The sequence below is a fragment of the Dysidea avara genome, chromosome 1 (genome assembly GCF_963678975.1).
Source record: "Dysidea avara chromosome 1, odDysAvar1.4, whole genome shotgun sequence".
In the NCBI taxonomy this organism is placed as follows: Eukaryota; Metazoa; Porifera; class Demospongiae; order Dictyoceratida; family Dysideidae; genus Dysidea; species Dysidea avara.
Window position 1 is genome coordinate 57,945,306 of NC_089272.1, and position 18,697 is coordinate 57,964,002.

The following is an 18,697-nucleotide window of genomic DNA, read 5'->3' on the forward strand; positions in this document are numbered from 1 at the left end:
ACGCATGTGTGACATAGCGGTTTATGTGAGTGTGAGTATGTGTGTGTTGTGCGAAATAGATATACCTCCCCGTGCCTGATGGGCAATGGCTTTGCCTGCTAACATAACTGGTACACAGTACTTTGTCTTGTGTGGTGTTTCATTCTGACTAGTCAGTATCCACACAAAGAGCTCTGTGTTTACACTATTGTGGTTTTTCCAGCCCCTTGGTGTGTAACTCACTTGCACGAGTAGCTGAGTCAATGCCAGGTGGTTATTTGAGAGCTGCTGGTTGTTTTCACAACCATCACCATTCCTGGCTTAACATGGGCAGCTGGAATATACGTTTGCTTGTTGAGTCTGAGAGTTCTGTTGTTACTGTGTCTACTAGGAGAGGTGTTCAAGTTGATCGAAAGGTAAACTTGTTGGTAGGAGAACTATGTTGTTTCGATTTAAGTATTACTGGTATTAGTGAGACAAAATGGTTTGGTCAAGGTGTCTATGAGGTAGATGGGTTTGTCTTGGTCCATTATTCTGGCAGACCCACACCAGCAGATGGTGAACTTGTGCAGAGAAATGAAGGTGTTGGCATCCTGTTGAACCCTGTAATGGCTGTAGCTTGGAGAGATTCAATTGTCAGTGTCTGTATCCAGCTTCATGGATGTACTTCTTGTAATTTTAATAGACAGAGTGATAAGATTGATTTGACTGTAATTAGTGTGTATGCTCCTACTTTTTGTTCCCACAGGACTACAAGGATCAGTTTTATGATGACTTAATGTGTACAATCAACTCAGTGTGTCAAGATGACTTGTTGTTAGTTGTGGGATATTTTAATGCCAGGGTTGAATCCAACTACTCAAAACCAGGAAGTGTTGAATGGAGTGGTGTTAGGGGTAATCATAGTGTTGGTAAAGCCAATGAAGCTGGGAGGGCACCGTTGACCTTTTGTGTGGTAAATGGTTTAACTGTAATGAATACTTGGTATGAGAAGAAGGATATGTACAATACAAATATGCCCTTCCCCCCCCCCCTCCCCAAATATGCCCTTGGTTTTATCAAGAGTTATTATCAAGAGTTAATAATAGTGTGTAGGGTTAACTCTTGGTTTTATTATACCTCATTGTCATGGTAATGTTTTGTTATTGTACAACAATTCCTTGTTACACAACTTCAGTGATGTGAACATTTAAGTTATCCTAACACAAGATGGTTAGCCCGCAGAGGTTTGCATAGGTTAGGTGTTAAAATGTCTTTAGCTAGTTTTCTGAATATTCTTTTATTAACGAGCTGTAAAATTATGTTAATTTGTTTATATAATGTGCCTCTTGCGTGTGTCACTACACAAAAGTATGCTCTGTGGTGCATAATATAGACATGTCTGCAGAAAAAATGTTATATATTATAATTATACAATAACCAATGTCTAGTGCATCACAGAGCACTACAACCAAAGGTATACATACGAACAGCTATAATTAATGAAACATGCTGCTATCATTCACTGAACCTGCAGCTACCATTACATATCTACACCAATTAATGGTTCTTGATATTCATGATAGTTATAAGCAACCTCTGGAATGTTGCTAAGAGTCAGTATTTCATCAGGTGCTCTTTTTGGTTTCATGTGTAACTTTGTGATCCACCTGACTATTGAGTTTATGCAGTTACTGTAGTAAGGATTGGTCCTGACCATCACTCCAGCAAAAGTGAAGATGTTACTAGTGGCCATGCATATGATGATGAAGTGTATTGCAGCAATGGTAACCATTACATTGACTGCAGTGGCTCCTAGACCAGACAATGTGAAGATGTATAATAGTTGAAGGTTTATAGCAAATAGAAGTTCTTGAAAGTTTTTAATCTTGCTTTTGAAAGGTCCAACAAATCCATGTAATCCTATTATTCCACTGGTGACAGCGGCTCCAATGATTAAAGAGATGGTCTTGTCTAGAGCTGCTATACCAAAGAACACAGCCCTTATTAATAACTGTAATGCAGTCCAGTAGTAGTAGTGATCCTTGTAAGGTCCTTGATAAGCATCAAGTAGTGGCTTGAATCTGTTAACTGACTGGAATCTCACCAGGGTCCTTGTGAACAGCAACACAATGTTAAATAATAGTAGCATCAAGAAGAGGATAACACAGGTGATGAACAATATAGTAAATTTAGCTCCAAATAGTGATACATTAGTATCTACTGACCACACTAGTGTGGTGTGTTTACTAGGTAGGTGGGTGACTGTGGAGTAGAAGAACAAGACATTGGACACCGTATGTAAGATCTTAGTATAGGACAATAGGAAAAGTGTATCAAGTACTGGTAGTGCTCTAAGTGCAGTGATCCTCTGTATTGTAGTGGAGTAACGGCTTGTTATGATGAGTAATGTAGCAATGAAGATGAGGTAGAAGGGAAATGCTAATTGTAACCATATCTTAGCAAAGTCATCCATACCATTGTAAAAACATATTTTAATACCCAAATCAAGATTAGCTAGTGAGATAAAAGTATACGCTGGTGTGCCAATTTGATCAGTATCAAAGAACACATCACTGTTGATGCTAATGATATTAGCATAGATAATAAATGCATTAATAGTTCCATCAGTAACTGTGAGGTTGAGAAGGAAGAGTAGTAAGACTAATAAAATACCTGCAATTATGATAGGTAGGATGAGTAAGAGTGTTATGTTGGAGCAACGCTGACATTGAGAGGAACCAAATATGGTACTGAGGTTTTGTTGACATTGTCCACACAATATACCAGCTCTGTTAAACTGACACTGTGAGTAAGAAGTGGAGAAGTTGAGAGTTGAGGAGTGAGGTAGGCAGTAGTGGAATGGACAATGATGAGATGTTTGGTAATAGTGATGGTTGTTATGAGACTCAGCGGATATCCAACAGTTAGCATGACGTACCACAGTTTGATCATTAATATTACATTTGAATATCAACTTCTTCAGCACTGGGTCACAATCACATGCCTCAGTGTTGTTATTTAATGAAAATCCTACTGGACATCTGTATAATTTGATGTAAAATATTGCGATGGTATTGACATATGTGACCGGATTTGCGAAAAGGGGTCTTCCACACACATCCAATTTACCAACTTTGATGACTCATAACTTCAGAGTGGAAAAGGATATTGACTTGCAATGTGGTCAGTAGTTCGCAACAACATAGCTTAGTAGATGGAGAAATTTTCAGGTCAATGTGTTTCTTGAGCACTGAGTTATGATCATCTGAATTCATAGAATTGGATGTGTGTGGAAGACCCCTTTTTGCAAATCCGGTCACATATTTAGAGCTGAAAATCAACTCACATTGTTCTTTATCTGTTGATAAGATGGTGTAGCGGAGTTGTGTACAACTATTCCTAACAATATTGAAGGTTTCACTGGTAGAGGATACCTTGCAGTGTGATGGTGGAAGATAACTGTGGTACATGGCAACATTAACATGAAGCATATTATTACTATTACTAAGTTAAGGGTCAGTAATTGTCCAGCATATATATAGGACCAAGAGTATTGACCTGACAGTTCTGTTTACCTTCACTGGAACAATGGCACAGCAGCCCTGTATCAAATAATTGTTCAGTTTCATTATTGTAGTGTATGATTGACTTGTACACTTCCAGTGGACTAAAACTATAAAGACAGATTCTAGAAGCATCTTAAAGTTTATATTTTGTAAAATACTTTTAACCTGGGAAAAAAGTGACTCCTGATTGTGTCAGTAATTGCTATTTGGTATGATTTTGCAGTAATGTTCTTTTTGCCACCACTGGAGTACAATTGGAAATAACAGACCTGAATAATTTCATCATGTGATGTTTCTTTATGAAATATTTCTGCAAAAAAATGTGTTGTATGTAATATTCAGAATAGTGTTACTTATAAGGTTAACATTACTATCAGTTGGCATTGGCAAAAAATGCGTTACTACATTATCTGATGCTTCTATATAGCCTTTAAACTGCACTGGAGCATAAAGTATTGATGATGCAAAGTACCTGTTGTTGTGAAATATAATTGGACCAACTAAAGTAATTTGTAAGTCAGATTTTGTTAGTGCTCCAAACTTTTTGTTTGATATGAAAATTGTCCCAATCATGTGAATTGCATTATTGATAGTCATATGTGTTTCTTCTATCTTGAAATACAGTAAATATTTTGAGTCCATATTATAGCTAAACTTGCAGTACTGGAATATTAAGTTTGCCTCTTGTGTTTGTGTTAAATGTTGGTCAGTATAGTGTGGGTGCCATATACATCTTAATGTTACATTAGACACTTTTTTTGTATTTTGACAATTTTCAGTGAATCAGCAGTTATCAACGAAAATAAGTGTGTCACTGGACATCGTGATGCTGGTACTCTTATTCACACATATCAGTAAATTTATGTCTATTCATGTATCAACCTGTTGGATGTTGGACAGAAGCATGCAGTTTTTTACACTAATAATGTTCCTTCTGTGCCCACAACTGCTGCTGCTGATCTCCAAAAATGCGTTATGACAGCTGATGAAGGTAGAATCAGTGATGTTGATAATAACTTTATACGACACTTGTAACAATTGTATATATATAGTTGGTAATAAGATGGACATTCCTGTTGTTGTGTAATTCTGAACTATAAGCAGATGATTTGTTGACTTTGCTGTCACGTCATTATCATCATATCTAATGTGTAGTACTGTGTTATTAATATCAGAAATTAGTGAACTTCCAAAAATATTCACTACTTTTATTAATCCTTTATTCATACTTGCAAGACATTTTAGGTGTATATGAGCACTATTAATTATGTTTAGAAAACTTCTTATTTGCGTGATCATGTTCTCAAAAGTTATACTAGCCACAGTTATTCTAGTACTGTTAGCCACTATTATGGTATATGTGCCATACTGGATGATAGTGTCTGGTGTTTTACTATTAGTTGTACTACCTATGAGTGAAATGTTTTGAACATTTTGTATGATGAGATAAGTGTTAAGGTGATGTAGTCCTGGTAGGAAAAATGGTCGACTGTTAGAGGTGAAGTACATGGTAGTATTGAGCAGATAGTATTGTAAATTATGGCAATGATGACATGTAGTGCTAGGTGTGATGGTGTAGACAGTAGCAGTTGAATTGTGATGTAGTGATGATAGTAGAAGTGGCAAGAACATGATTCATATTCTATTGATAACAATTACAGTGTGTTACATACCACACAGTAGTATTTCTGTTTACTCTCAGATGCATATTATTCATTATTAGCATTAAACAATACATTCCCACAGTAAACATGTAGGCCTATTACACCAAAGTAAGTTTCCTATAACTATATATACAGCCTGTAGTTAGTTAGTTAATGAATAACATCATCTCGCAACAAAATAGACACAACCCATGCATAATCATTCTATCTAACACTTTAGCTATTTACTATGCACATAAAATGTGCCTTAATATAAAAGCTCAAGATGGAATCAAAAGATGGGTACTGAGTATCTTCGTAGCTTACAGCAGTATAATAATGCTCATGCTTCGCTATATCAGTTATTTAATGTTTACAAGTTTCTATAGAAACTGAATTTCATTCTGAAAATATCATTCACCTACTGACAAATACTTCAACTGGTAATACATCGATTATTGTTTGGTTGTTGAAGATGCTTCAATTTGATGTACCATCTCATAATAAATGTAAAAAAGCTTATATACACAGTTTAGCTTGAAATTCTAAACGGTTATTTTCCACAAACTTTTAATTTAAAAGTTATAATAATGTACCTATTGAAGTTTTTCCCCACTCATCTCTATGCAGGCAAGGAGGGGAGGATTTGACTGAATTCAAAGTCTAATTCACTGGGGCAAATTGTAGGCATAATCTCTTCATTTCTCCATTAGAATATTTCAGTCCTTGTTTCAGGCATTGCCTAAACCCCAAACACCTGGGGCCTAAATTTTTGTCTAATCTCTTGTTGGTATAAGCTTGGCCGTAAGGTCTATCAGTCAAATCACAGAGTCACCATACTGGTCAATGTGCGTTATTATGGTTAAAGTGCTGGTAGCATGCGTATAATTACAAGTACACGAAAAAATTAGGAATTTTCAACTAGAGTAGCTAGGGACCATAGCGCATCAATAAAAAGTACTGAAACAAGTTGGAGTAGCTAGTCCATGATATTAAATCACAGTAAAACAATAAGAAGTGTTATCCCTACTGTGCTCAAGATATCATAACGGAAATGCACATTAGGGATATAACACTTCTTAATGTTTTACTGTGATTTAATATCATGGGCTACTGCAACTTGTTTCAGTACTTTTTATTGATGCGCTATGATCCCTACTCTAGTTGAAAATTCCAAATTTTTCGTGTACTTGCTTTGTTAACTTTTTTTGTAAATAATTTTATTATGACTGGTGAACCCATGCATACTGCATCTGAAATGGCACTGCGCACCCCAGCTATATCAATTATCATCTGAAAAGTGAAGTATCCATTACGCTTCATTGTCAGCTATGCTCAACCCATTACACAGCATTTCGAATCAAGAACTTTTCCGGAAGCACCTCTACAATCTACCATAGATTCTCGAATCTACACATACCAAAAGAAATGGTGCCGTGCGCCAATTTTATTAATTATCGTCTGAAAAGTTAAGTACCCATCATACGCTTCTCTGTCGGCTATGTTCAACCGGTTACACAGCAATACAAATCAAGAATTGTTTGTAAAGCACCTCTGCAATCAAAATAAACTATATAAGGCCCTTCTCAGCAAGTTAGATGAAAAGGTCTGGAGCATTTCCCCTAGAACATTTTTACTATCAGTGCAGGGTTGAATCTGGAAGAAAGAGAGAGAAAGTGAATAGAACTAATAACAGTACTAGTTACAAGGCTGAGTTGAGAAGAAACTGCTTTAATATTTAAATATTCACAAGACTGGATCTTGAGAAACTTTTAGCAATATGGTATGTAGATTTAAAATGCATACATGAATAAGAATACTCTGTAGTGTAGGTTGCTGTTTCAGTCTGACTTTTACAACTAGTCCCGTCACCATTAACAACTAGCCACAGTCAGCCTGTAGCCACATACAGCTAAATAATATAGCCCAGCCTGCTTACTCAATTCTCACAGCTTTGTGCTATCCTAACTTTTAAATTAGATGAAACAGATGGAAAGTCCTCACAGGTCCCAATTAAGAAGACCAAGTTAACATCTTACTCAATATTAATTGGCCATAGAAGCATGCAGATAATACAAGCTATAGGTTATGCTTCAGTCTATTCCATTCAGATACTTTTGTATGGCTAGGTGTGATCTTGAGATGTAGTTTGTGCCAAATTTCTATCATAGATGGTTATTGTGCATCCAACCAATTTAAACCACCAATAATAATGAGAAGGAAACACCAATGTCTATGTATATGCATATGTATGATAGCCTTGGTCACATACAACCACAAAAACTTTCTAAAAGAATGAAAGCTGTGTAGGAATGGTAAAGGTGGAAATACAAAAATATAATCTAAGCATATTGCAATACACTTCATCTCAACCCTTTCTATGTTACTCATGTAGCAGTGAGAGTATAAAGTGCATTTATTATCTACAAGTTATCCAATGTGTATACATTTTGTGTAGGCAGTTACAGTAATTACCTCAGTAAGGTACCCTTTGTCGGTAATAATTATTTATAATGTTAAAGCAGCAAAGTACAATAAAATAATTATAATCATTTATCGGATTAATTATGTGCCTAATAATGGCTAGTCTAAGTCTGGCATACACTACAGTACTTTTCTTTTGTGTGTGTGAGTGTGAAAAGCAAGGTCTGGTACACTTGCATTATGAATTCTGTGCAATGCTCCACTACAGTCAACTGAGGTGATCGACGAATGCTGTTGATTGGCAAAGCCCTAAACTTCTAAGCCTAGTTAAGTTTCATGTGTACACCAGCCATTGAGATACTGTGTCTGCATTTCATGGGAATTGTTGTGATGAGCTGTAACAGTAGTTATTTGCTCCCACCTGACGGGTAGTTGGAAAAGGTGGATACGGTCGGACGCGGACACGGACGCGGACACGGACACAGACATTTTCAAAAAGGACTTTTACATTTATATAACAGTTATTTTTTATACCTAACGCTGTTTTTACAGTAGTCTTCGCCTCCAGACCCAGGCGTCGATCTTTTCATAGCGCTTATCCATTTATAAGCGCACGTGCGAAGGACTAGATCAGCACTCCACAGCATGCCAAAGACCATAATGGTGTTGTACACATGTTCTAAAGTCTAATAAAGAGTTATATAGTTGTAGAGATTAGCTTGTATGCCCCATGCAACTTAGCTTAGCAGGCCAAATCCACAATCTTACGCCTTTTAGTATAACGCGCAGGCGCTTATACCAAGTGTTGAGGATTTCAAGGACCTGGCCAACAAGATTAAGTTGGGACATGCTAGATTAATCTCTGTGACTCTGACTTAGATTTCTAGAGCACGTACACAACACTATAATGGTCTTTAGAGTGCTAGTCTATCCTTCGCACGTGCGCTTATAAATGGATAAGCGCTATGAAAAGATCGACGCCTGGGTCTGGAGGCGAAGACTACTGTAAAAACAGCGTTAGGTATGAAAATAACTGTTATATAAATGTAAAAGTCCTTTTTGAAAATGTCTGTGTCCGTGTCCGCGTCCGACCGTATCCGCCTTTTCCAACTACCCCTACCTGACTGATTTTCATTTGTGCAGCTACAGCTGTACATGGGAAGATGGAGTGAAATTGTTGCCATACCACTAGGAGGTTGAAGTACATAGATTTGTTGAATCAGACTTTTGGCTCTAAAATTGCTGAGAAAAATTCCCAGTCTATGTAATGACTCATAGTTTTTGTACTGGTCACATAGCTAATACTCTACCATATTACAAACCATTAGTATCATTTTATGGCTTAAGTTATGTAGCAGTGCAGAGTAAACAAGTGAGTATAAAATTATTTTATGGCAGGTCACCAAGAATGTAATATAGGTAGATTACCCCAGTAAGTGGGGAATTAATTATGCAAACAATAAATAAAATTCATTAATAGCTTTCATTAACAGCAATTTTTAAATAATTTTATAGGACTGATAGAACAAGTTCATAAAGTCAAATACAACCTCTGAATCTCAGTTAAATGTACCATAGTGCAGAACTGGCATTAAATTTTTGGGGTGTCTATACTGGCCATCTTCCAATGCCATGTGTTTCTTTATAGGATTATAACAGAACAATATTTAAGAAACAATATAATTGCATATACATATTCTGTAAAATAGCTATAATTATGACTGAGTTTGAAAAACAAGCAAGGTATGTGATCGTATTTGTACATACTGTGCTTAATAAACTTGTATTCTTACAGATTGTGTTTCTATTTTCCAATTTTTAAGCTTTCTCAGTTGATATTCAATATAATGGTATACATCATGCCAGTGTTTATTCTAGGAATTCTCCTTTGGGGGGGAAATCAGGAAGTTGGTGGGTGGCCAGGTGAATGTCTACATAGCTATAGTTGTCAAAGTTCACAACAATGTGAAATAGTTTCCAAACTGGCTAGTCATTTAAGGTGATGTTCGTAATATCTAGCTATATATAGGACAACCATGTGCACCTCATGTCCACAATTATTCTATTAGTAGTGCACTGTGTGTGTTCAATCTGTTGAATATATACAGAAATCACTGAAATATTGTATTGAATATCATTGTACGATACCACATAGCACTAGCTCAATAAATAAATAAAAATCTGCATGGGTGGCAGACATGCTAACTCTCACGCATTAGGCGTGAGTCTCACTCTTTGGCTAGTAATCTCATGTTCTCACGCCTAACCCTCTGTTTCTCACTCTTTCAGCTTAGTTCTCAAGCATTTCTCACATCTGATCTGCTTCATAATTAACCCTGTGCTTAAAATTGGACAGACCTGTGCTTATTTTTATACTTTGAGCATGCAGCAACTTTTTTTTTTTGGTCTTCACTACCAAAAATCCTGGAACTGCACTTGAGTCTGGTCCACATTGCTGGTAGTGTTTGAGGTTTCACTCCTAAAATTGTTCAGAGGTTGGCATCTCTGATGGGTGGATGTCTTCGGCCAAGAAATAGAAATTGAATTTTAGGAATTTCAGTTCATGCAATAAGTTTTGCGTGCCATTTTAAAAACAAGCTTAGTCTAAGTATTGTGTAGTAGTCACTCACAATTTTAGGGGGTGAGTCTGAGATTTTAGGGGGGGAAAGTTCACCCCCTAACAGCCCTAGAATAAACACTGCATCATGCTGACACATCTTTTGTTATGGGGTATTGCTTATGCCTGCATATGTATGTGGTTTTTGTGTGTCTCCTTACCTATTCAAATTTTATCACTTTATACCAATATTATAACTCAGCAAAATATTCTGGCACTTTATAGTGGTGAAAGCATATTAACCCTTTAAGGACCAGCGTCGTACATGTACGTCCAAATATAGCCTCACACGAAAGCCTAGCATTGTACATGTACGTCCAAGATATTAAGCAGTAAACAAAGAGCTAAGCAGTATTAGAAGCTATGGGCTTTAAACAAAGACGATTTTGTTTGCCATTAGTAGGCGATTCTTTTGAAATACAACGCCAATATATTACGTGAAACTACACTAGAAAGACCTAGCCTTCTAATTTTAAGTATATTATATTTACACAACAACAAAACTAACTTTGTACAAATCCGTCCATAACTTTTGCCTTGTAGCTCGTATTGAGCAACAAGAAACTCCACGGCACTCTTCATTCAGAGATGCATCTAATGATATACAAGATCACATGATGGCACTCTTTAAAAAGGGTAAAGCAATGACTTGTAACAGATCGCATCGTGAAGAAGACAGACTGTCACCGGTGTTAACAAATTGCTTTGCTAGTTGAAAATGGTAAGTTCTGCACACTAATAACTTAGATATTTCTGCTTATTATTGACTAGCATTGGTACCTGCCCTACGTGCAGGGATCACTTTATAATAACAACCAAGCATTAAACATCAGTGCCATTCATACCCTGCAGCATGCATGGTGGTAACATTTTCAATACCAACATCTTGCCAAAATCATGGGAAGCACGCAGGCAATGTGGACGGTTTGTAGTTCCTGTCCTATTATGCAGGCTATAGTTACATGTAGCATCATTTGATAAAAGATTGACCACAAAAGACATTATTTATTGGTACCTGCCCTACAATGTAGAAGTTGCCATGTTGCGCATTATATTGTGGGCATGCACATCATGTAATGGAAACCATGCATTAAAATTCATTTAACTATGTTGCATGTATAATGAATGTCACTTTTAAAGACCATTAAATACCATTAGGCCATCCTGCAAGTACACTGGAATGATGTGAGCATACAGATAATTCTAAACAGGAAAGCCGTGTGTAGCTACATATTAAGCAAAGACAACTGTAATATTGTACTACCTGTCCTTACCTATAATATTATGTCTACCACACAGGCGCAAACTACATATTATGTGATATTAGTATAGTACCTGTCATGTATGCCATACATATGACATTTAACTTACTGACAACAAAAAGAAACTACAAAATGTAGGGTGCAGTACATGCCTACAGTGCAGGCTGAGCTTTGTATGGTAACAATACTACAACATTCCCTCCTGTTCCCTTTACTACACTACAACCTATTGTCATCATCTCTAACCTCCATGATCCCTACATTTACAGTACTGTATGAGTAAGCTACTACTGACTGTTATCACCTATTGTCATCACCTTTGTGCAGTAAAATTAGCTACCACAAACTATTATCAACCAATACGGTGGAACCTGTTAATCAGGACACTTGAAAATAAGGACACCTACATAATCTGGACACTTGGTAATGCTCCTAAAGTATCCCTTAGCATGTAACTGAACTGAAAATTCAGGAAACTTTGATAATCAGGACACTTTTGGTCAGTCCCTAATACACAGCCTTTACTGTAGAGTGAGAAAAACCAGTTACCAAAAAGGCTGCCAAAATGAAAATAATAAGTTGTAGCAAAAAAGGTTGTTGAAGAAAAGTTGTAACCAAAAGGTTTGAAAAAGAAAAAAAAGTGATACTACTGGGATTTGAAAAAGTGATACTGCTGGGATTTGAACTCTCATCCTCCCAGTTTCCAGCCTAACACTCTACCACATGGACTAAATGCCACTTGCAATTATATAGACTTTAAAAGTTGTTTATAAAGGCATACTTAAGTTGAATGGAATAGGTGTTTACTTGCGGTTTGCATGTGGTTTACAGAAAGAATTCGAATGAATTTTTGTCTGCACCCTTGCACTAATCGCGCTGTAAATGACGAACGACGGTGGTTAGAAGCTTCATTTAAAAGCGAGGTAATTCTTAGATGATGAACGCTTCATTTGGCACAAAACACGCTTCGATACGTGCATCGGCTGGCAAGAAAATCATTGGACGCCATCAGAATTGTGGACGGACAGATGGACAGATGGCTTTTTAGTTTTATATGTGACTGAATTTGACAAAACAAGGCTTCGATGCACAAAGCTTCGTTAGGAGATATGGCGATTTTAAGGAATCGTTGTGTAATAACTTCCCAGTGCCTACAGCTGTGCAAACAAAATTTGCACCAATTATTCATCTGTTTACTAGCTATCACTGAGTGGGTGTATACATTCCTGATACCCAAAATTTGCCCTGTTTTGGGCAGCTTTTTTCGAGCAGGTAATAATATCACAGGTGGTAGTAATAGGGTGGGAGGGTGTGGGTGGACGGTGGTCTTAATATAGGAGTATAAAATGAAGTAAGAAGACGATTGGAATCCAGAGGCCAAGTTTGGGCTCTCCATGGCCCTCCATGGCCCTCAAATTACTCCAAATTGACTGAGAACACTATTGGCGAGCTCTCTGTGAAGTCCCAGCTCACTACACACCATTATCACAAAGTCATGGCCATTTAATGGCGCCAATCTCCCACTCGTGGCTTTGACAGGGTCGGAAGAAAGCTGCTACAGAAACCAGACTTGCCAGTGCTGAAGGAAGTACAGTGTGGAATATGATAGTGTATTAGACCAGCAATCCATTTCTGGTAAAATCGTAAGTTTGATTTTGTGTGTGTGGAAGCCTTGTTATATGAAATCCGGTCACATATATAAATCTAATCCAAAACAGCCAAGCTGTAAAAAAAGTGTGCGGCCCTCAGAAAGGCTATGGTGAAAAAAGATGTGAAATCCAAGGTGGCGGCCAAGAAATGGCTGTGATGGTAGGTTAGTGGTAAAAATTTTAATAATGACAATTCAGGTGAATTTTTGTGCCGCTTCACAAAAATTCACCTGAATTGTCGTTATTAAAATTTTTACCACTAACCTACCATCACAGCCATTTCTTGGCCGCCACCTTGGATTTCACATCTTTTTTCACCATAGCCTTTCTGAGGGCCGCACACTTTTTTTACAGCTTGGCTGTTTTGGATTAGATTTCATTTCTTTTTGTATTTGTATACCCCAAAGCCGGCCTATGGCCAGCTTTGGGACTTTTTTAACCTATGTTTTTTTCTTTACTACAGGAAGAAGAAAAGATGAAGTAGATGTACTTTAAATATTTTATCAGTAAATGTACAAATTATATATACTATATAATACATATGTGACCGGATTTGCGAAAAGGGGTCCAATTTGCCAACTTTGACAATTGATAACTTCAGATTGGAAAGAGCTATTGCCTTGATATTTGGGCAGTGGTGAGCACCACTATAGCTGAATACATGGTGAAATGTTCAGGTTAATAATTATGTTACTTGAACACTGAGTTATGGTCTCCAACATTTACGGAATTGGATGTGTGTGGAAGACCCCTTTTCGCAAATCCGGTCACATATATTGATTACAGAAATCTCCATGGTGGTTTCTTTGTAACTGAACACTCTACAAGGTGACTTCTTCTAATTGCTCTCTCTACAGGGTGAATTGTTTGTAGCTGAACGATCTACAAGGTAACTTCTTCTAGCTGATCTCTCTACAGGTGATGTGTTTGTAGCTGAATTTTGTATAGGTGATTTGTTTGCAGCTGAGCTCTTTACAGAATGGTTTCTTTGTAGCTGAACTCTCTAAAAGGTAACTTCTTCTAACTGATCTTTCTACAGGGCAATTTGTTTCTGGCAGAATTTTCTACAGGGTGATTTCTTTGCAGCTGAACTCTCTACATGGTGGTTTCTTTGTAGCTGAACTCTCTACAAGGTAATTTCTTCTAGCTGATCTCTCTACAGGGAGATTTGTTTGTAGCTGAACTATCTACAAGGTAACTTCTTATAGCTGATCTCTACAGGGTGATTTGTTCGTAGTTGAATTCTGTACAGGTGATTTGTTTGCAGCTGAGCTCTTTACAAAATGGTTTCTTTGTAGCTGAACTTTCTCCAAGGTAAGTTCTTCTAACTGATCTTTCTACAGGGTGATTTGTTTGTAGCTGAACTATCTACAAGGTAATTTCTTCTAGCTGATCTCTCTACAGGGCGATTTGTTTGTAGCTGAATTCTGTACAAGTGATTTGTTTGCAGCTGAGCTCTTTACAGAATAGTTTCTTTGTAGCTGAACTCTCTACAGGGTGATTTGTTTGTAGCTGAAATCCCTACAAGGTAACTTCTTCTAGCTGATCTCTCTACAGGGTGATTTGTTTGTAGCTGAACTCTCTACAGGTGATTTGTTTGTAGCTGAACTCTACAAGGTGATACTTCTAGGTGATTTCTCTACAGGATTCCTTGTTTCTAACTGAACTCTCAACAGGGTGATCTGTTCATAGCTGAACTTTCTACTGGGTGATTTGTTTGCAGCTGAACTCTCTAAATGGTGGTTTCTTTGTAGCTGAACTCTCTACAATGTGACTTCTTCTAGCTGAACTCTCTACAAGGTGACTTGTTTCTAGCTGATCTCTCTACAGGGTGACTTGTTTCTAGCTGAACTCTCTACAGGATTTGTTTGTAGCTGAACTCTCTACATGGTGGTTTCGTTGTAGCTGAACTCTCTACAAGGTAACTTCTTCTAGCTGATCTTTTTCACTGCATATTTGTTTGTAGCTGAGTTCTCTACAGGGTGATTTGTTTGCAGCTGAACTCTCTACATGGGAGTTTCATTGTAGCTGAACTCTCTACAATGTGACTTCTTCTAGCTGAACTCTCTACAGGGTGACTTGTTTCTAGCTGAACTCTCTACAGGTGATTTGTTTGCAGCTGAACTCTCTACATGGTGGTTTCTTTGTAGCTGAACTCTCTACAAGGTAACTTCTTCTAGCCGATCTTTCTACAAGGTGATTGAGTTTTTTGCAGCTGAACTCTTTACATGGTGGTTGCTTTGTAGCTGAACTCTCTAAAAGGTGACTTCTTCTAGCTGAACTCTCTACAGGATGATTTGTTTGCAGCTGGATTCTCTACGTGGTAGTTTCTTTGTAGCTGAACTCTCTACAATGTGACTTCTTCTAGCTGAACTCTCTACAGGGTGACTTGTTTCTAGCTGATCTCTCTACAGGGTGACTTGTTTCTAGCTGAATTCTCTACAGGTGATTTGTTTGCAGCTGAACTCTCTACATGGTGGTTTCTTTGTAGCTGAACTCTCTACAAGGTAACTTCTTCTAGCTGATCTTTCTACAGGGTGATTTGTTTGTAGCTGAATTCTCTACAGGGTGATTTATTTGCAGCTTAACTCTCTACAAGGTGACTTCTTCTAGCTGAACTCTCTACAGAGTGATTGATTTTTTTTGCAGCTGAACTCTCTACATGGTGGTTTCTTTGTAACTTAACTCTCTACAGGGTGATTTGTTTGTAGCTGAACTCTCTACAGGGTGATCTGTTCATAGCTGAACTCCCTATAAAGTAACTTCTTCTAGCTAATCTTTCTACAGGGCGATTTGTTTGTAGCTGAGTTCTCTACAGGGTGATTTGTTTGCAGCTGAACTCTACATGGTAGCTTCTTTGTAGCTCTACAATGTTACTTCTTCTAGCTGAACTCTCTACAAGGTGACTTGTTTCTAGCTGATCTCTCTACAGGGTGACTTGTTTCTAGCTGAACTCTCTACAGGTGATTTGTTTGCAGCTGAACTCTCTACATGATTGTTTCTTTGTAGCTGAACTCTCTACAAGGTAATTTCTTCTAGCTGATCTCTCTACAGGCCGATTTGTTTGTAGCTGAACTCTCTACATGATGGTTTCTTTGTAGCTGAACTCTCTACAAGGTGATTTCTTCTATAGCTGATCTTTCTACAGGGTGATTTGTTTGTAGTTAAACTCTCTACACGATAGATTCTTTGTAGCTGAACTCTCTACAAGGTGATTTCTTCTATAGCTGATCTTTCTACAGGGTGATTTGTTTGTACCTGAACTATCTACATGATGGTTTCTTTGTAGCTGAACTCTCTACAAGGTAACTTCTTCTAGCTGATCTCTCTACAGGACAATTTGTTTGTACCTGAACTCTCACATGATTGTTTCTTTGAAGCTGAACTCTCTACAAGGTGATTTCTTCTAGCTGATCTTTCTACAGGGTGATTTGTTTGTAGCAGAACTCTCTACAAGGAAACTTCTTCTAGCTGATCTCTCTACAGGGAGATTTGTTTGTAGCTGAACTCTCTATACATGATTTGTTTGCGGCTGAATTCTCTACATGATGGTTTCTTTGTAGCTGAACTCTCTACAAGGTAACTTCTTCTAGCTGATCTCTTTACAGGGTGAATTGTTTGTAGCAGAACGATCTACAAGGTAACTTCTTCTTACTTATCTCTCTACAGGGTGATTTGTTTGTAGCTGAACTTTTTACAAGGAAACCTCTTTTAACTGAGCTCTGTACAGGGTGAATTGTTTGTAGCTGAACTATCTACAAGGTAACTTCTTCTAGCTGATCTCTCTACAGGATGATTTGTTTGTAGCTGAACTATCTACAAGGTAACTTCTTCTAGCTGATCTCTCTACAGGGTGATTTGTTTGTAGCTGAATTCTGTATAGGTGATTTGTTTGCAGCTGAGCTCTTTACAGAATGGTTTCTTTGTAGCTGAACTCTCTACAAGGTAACTTCTTCTAGCTGATGTATCTACAGGGTCACTAGTTTGTAGCTGAATTCTCTACATGGTGGTTTCTTTGTAACTGAACTATCTACAAGGTGACATCTTCTAGCTGATCTTTCAACAGGGTGATTTGTTTGTATTTGAACTCTCTACAAGAAATCTTCTTCTAACTGATGTTTTAACAGGGTGAATTGTTTGTAGCTGAACTCTCTACAGGGTGATTTGTTTGTAGCTGATCTCTATACAGGTTACTTATTTCTAACTGATCTCTTTAATTCTGTTCAGGGTGACTGCTCTATTAGGATGACTGCTCTATTAGAGTATCTCGATCTCGCACTTGCTACACCAAGTTGGATTTCGTGTTATAACTCCGTGGATTTAAGTCTGATTCTTCTACACCATTGAAGAGCCTTTCTAAGATGATAACTCCATCTGTACAGCGATTTTGAAAGCATTACCCCAAGCGGTTTACCTGGTAGGCGTGGCAAGCATAATAATAATAATAAAATAAAAATATTAAAAATTAGCTAATCTCGATTGCGTAATTGTTACACACTGTTGATTTTTTCGCTGTATCTTCCTGGTTTTTAGCTCGATTTCTTTCAAACCACAAAAGGTTTGAGGTTCAATAGTTAACCTATTCACCCACCGATTTTCAGCTTCTTCCCATACGCGGTTTACCCTGTAGGCGTGACAACATATTGGTGTTATTTTTCGTGCATAATCGCTCATAACTCTTTGTCTGTTTATGGTATTCCAGCCAAAGTTGGTACCGAGATGCGCCTTTATACCCCCCTTCTGTGTGCCAAATTTCAAGGCAATCGGATAACGCGTTCGAGTTTTATAGCAGTTTTTGTAAGTGTGCGACAAGAAAAAGAAAAATAAGAAGAAGAAGAAGAAGAAGAAAAAAAAAACGAAGAAACTCAGCCAATTTTTGAAGTCGCATATCTCGGGAACGCGCGAAGCGATTTCGCTCAAATTTGGAATGTAGAGTGCTGCAGTTGGGGGGCATGTCCACAGCAAAAATCGTCTTGTTTCATCAAGGAAGCACAGAGCTACGGAGGTGCGAAAATTGCGTTTTCTTTCTTCCTGTCAATATACTCACGGGTGTTACGCGCCGGCTTCTTGGGCCGCACGACACACTACCGTGTGTCTTGATAGGCGAATCTGTACTACAGTTTGTATTAGCCCTTACTACTTCCTGCAGTTTTGGTGATGCTACAAACTTGCTAAGTAATAGAATACACAAATTTCATAAAACTTGCGGGTTTTCAGGGTAGGCACTGCGTAAATTACTGTAGTCCTTGGTGTTAGCATAATATATATATATATATATATATATGTAATAGTTATACCATGGGAAAGAGTGCTTTGCCTGGTATATACGCACAAGCCCGAGGGCGAGTGCATATAGACAGGCAAAGCACGAGTGCCCATGGTATAACTAATATGTTCTACTTTAGCATGTAGACCCACCTAATTGGCAAAATCTTTAGTTGCTATACCCTTCTGTTATATAGGGAACCAAGTAAGCTGTGATTGTGAGATTGAATTTTGCCAAACAAACTGTGATTTTGGGATTCAATTTTAATACATCAAACAGTAGTTTGATTTTATTATAGCTAATATAGCA

The 18,697-nt window shown here is 37.6% G+C and overlaps 1 protein-coding gene across 1 annotated transcript; it reads left to right on the top strand.

Moving 5' to 3' along the window:
- Positions 1 to 305: 305 nt before the first annotated feature.
- Positions 306 to 1,172, top strand: LOC136247933 (craniofacial development protein 2-like). Its single transcript, XM_066039754.1, has 3 exons — positions 306 to 614; positions 728 to 963; positions 1,157 to 1,172. Exons 1-3 carry the CDS (start codon positions 306 to 308, stop codon positions 1,170 to 1,172), a joined length of 561 nt encoding a protein of 186 aa, XP_065895826.1.
- The last annotated feature ends 17,525 nt before the right edge of the window (positions 1,173 to 18,697 follow it).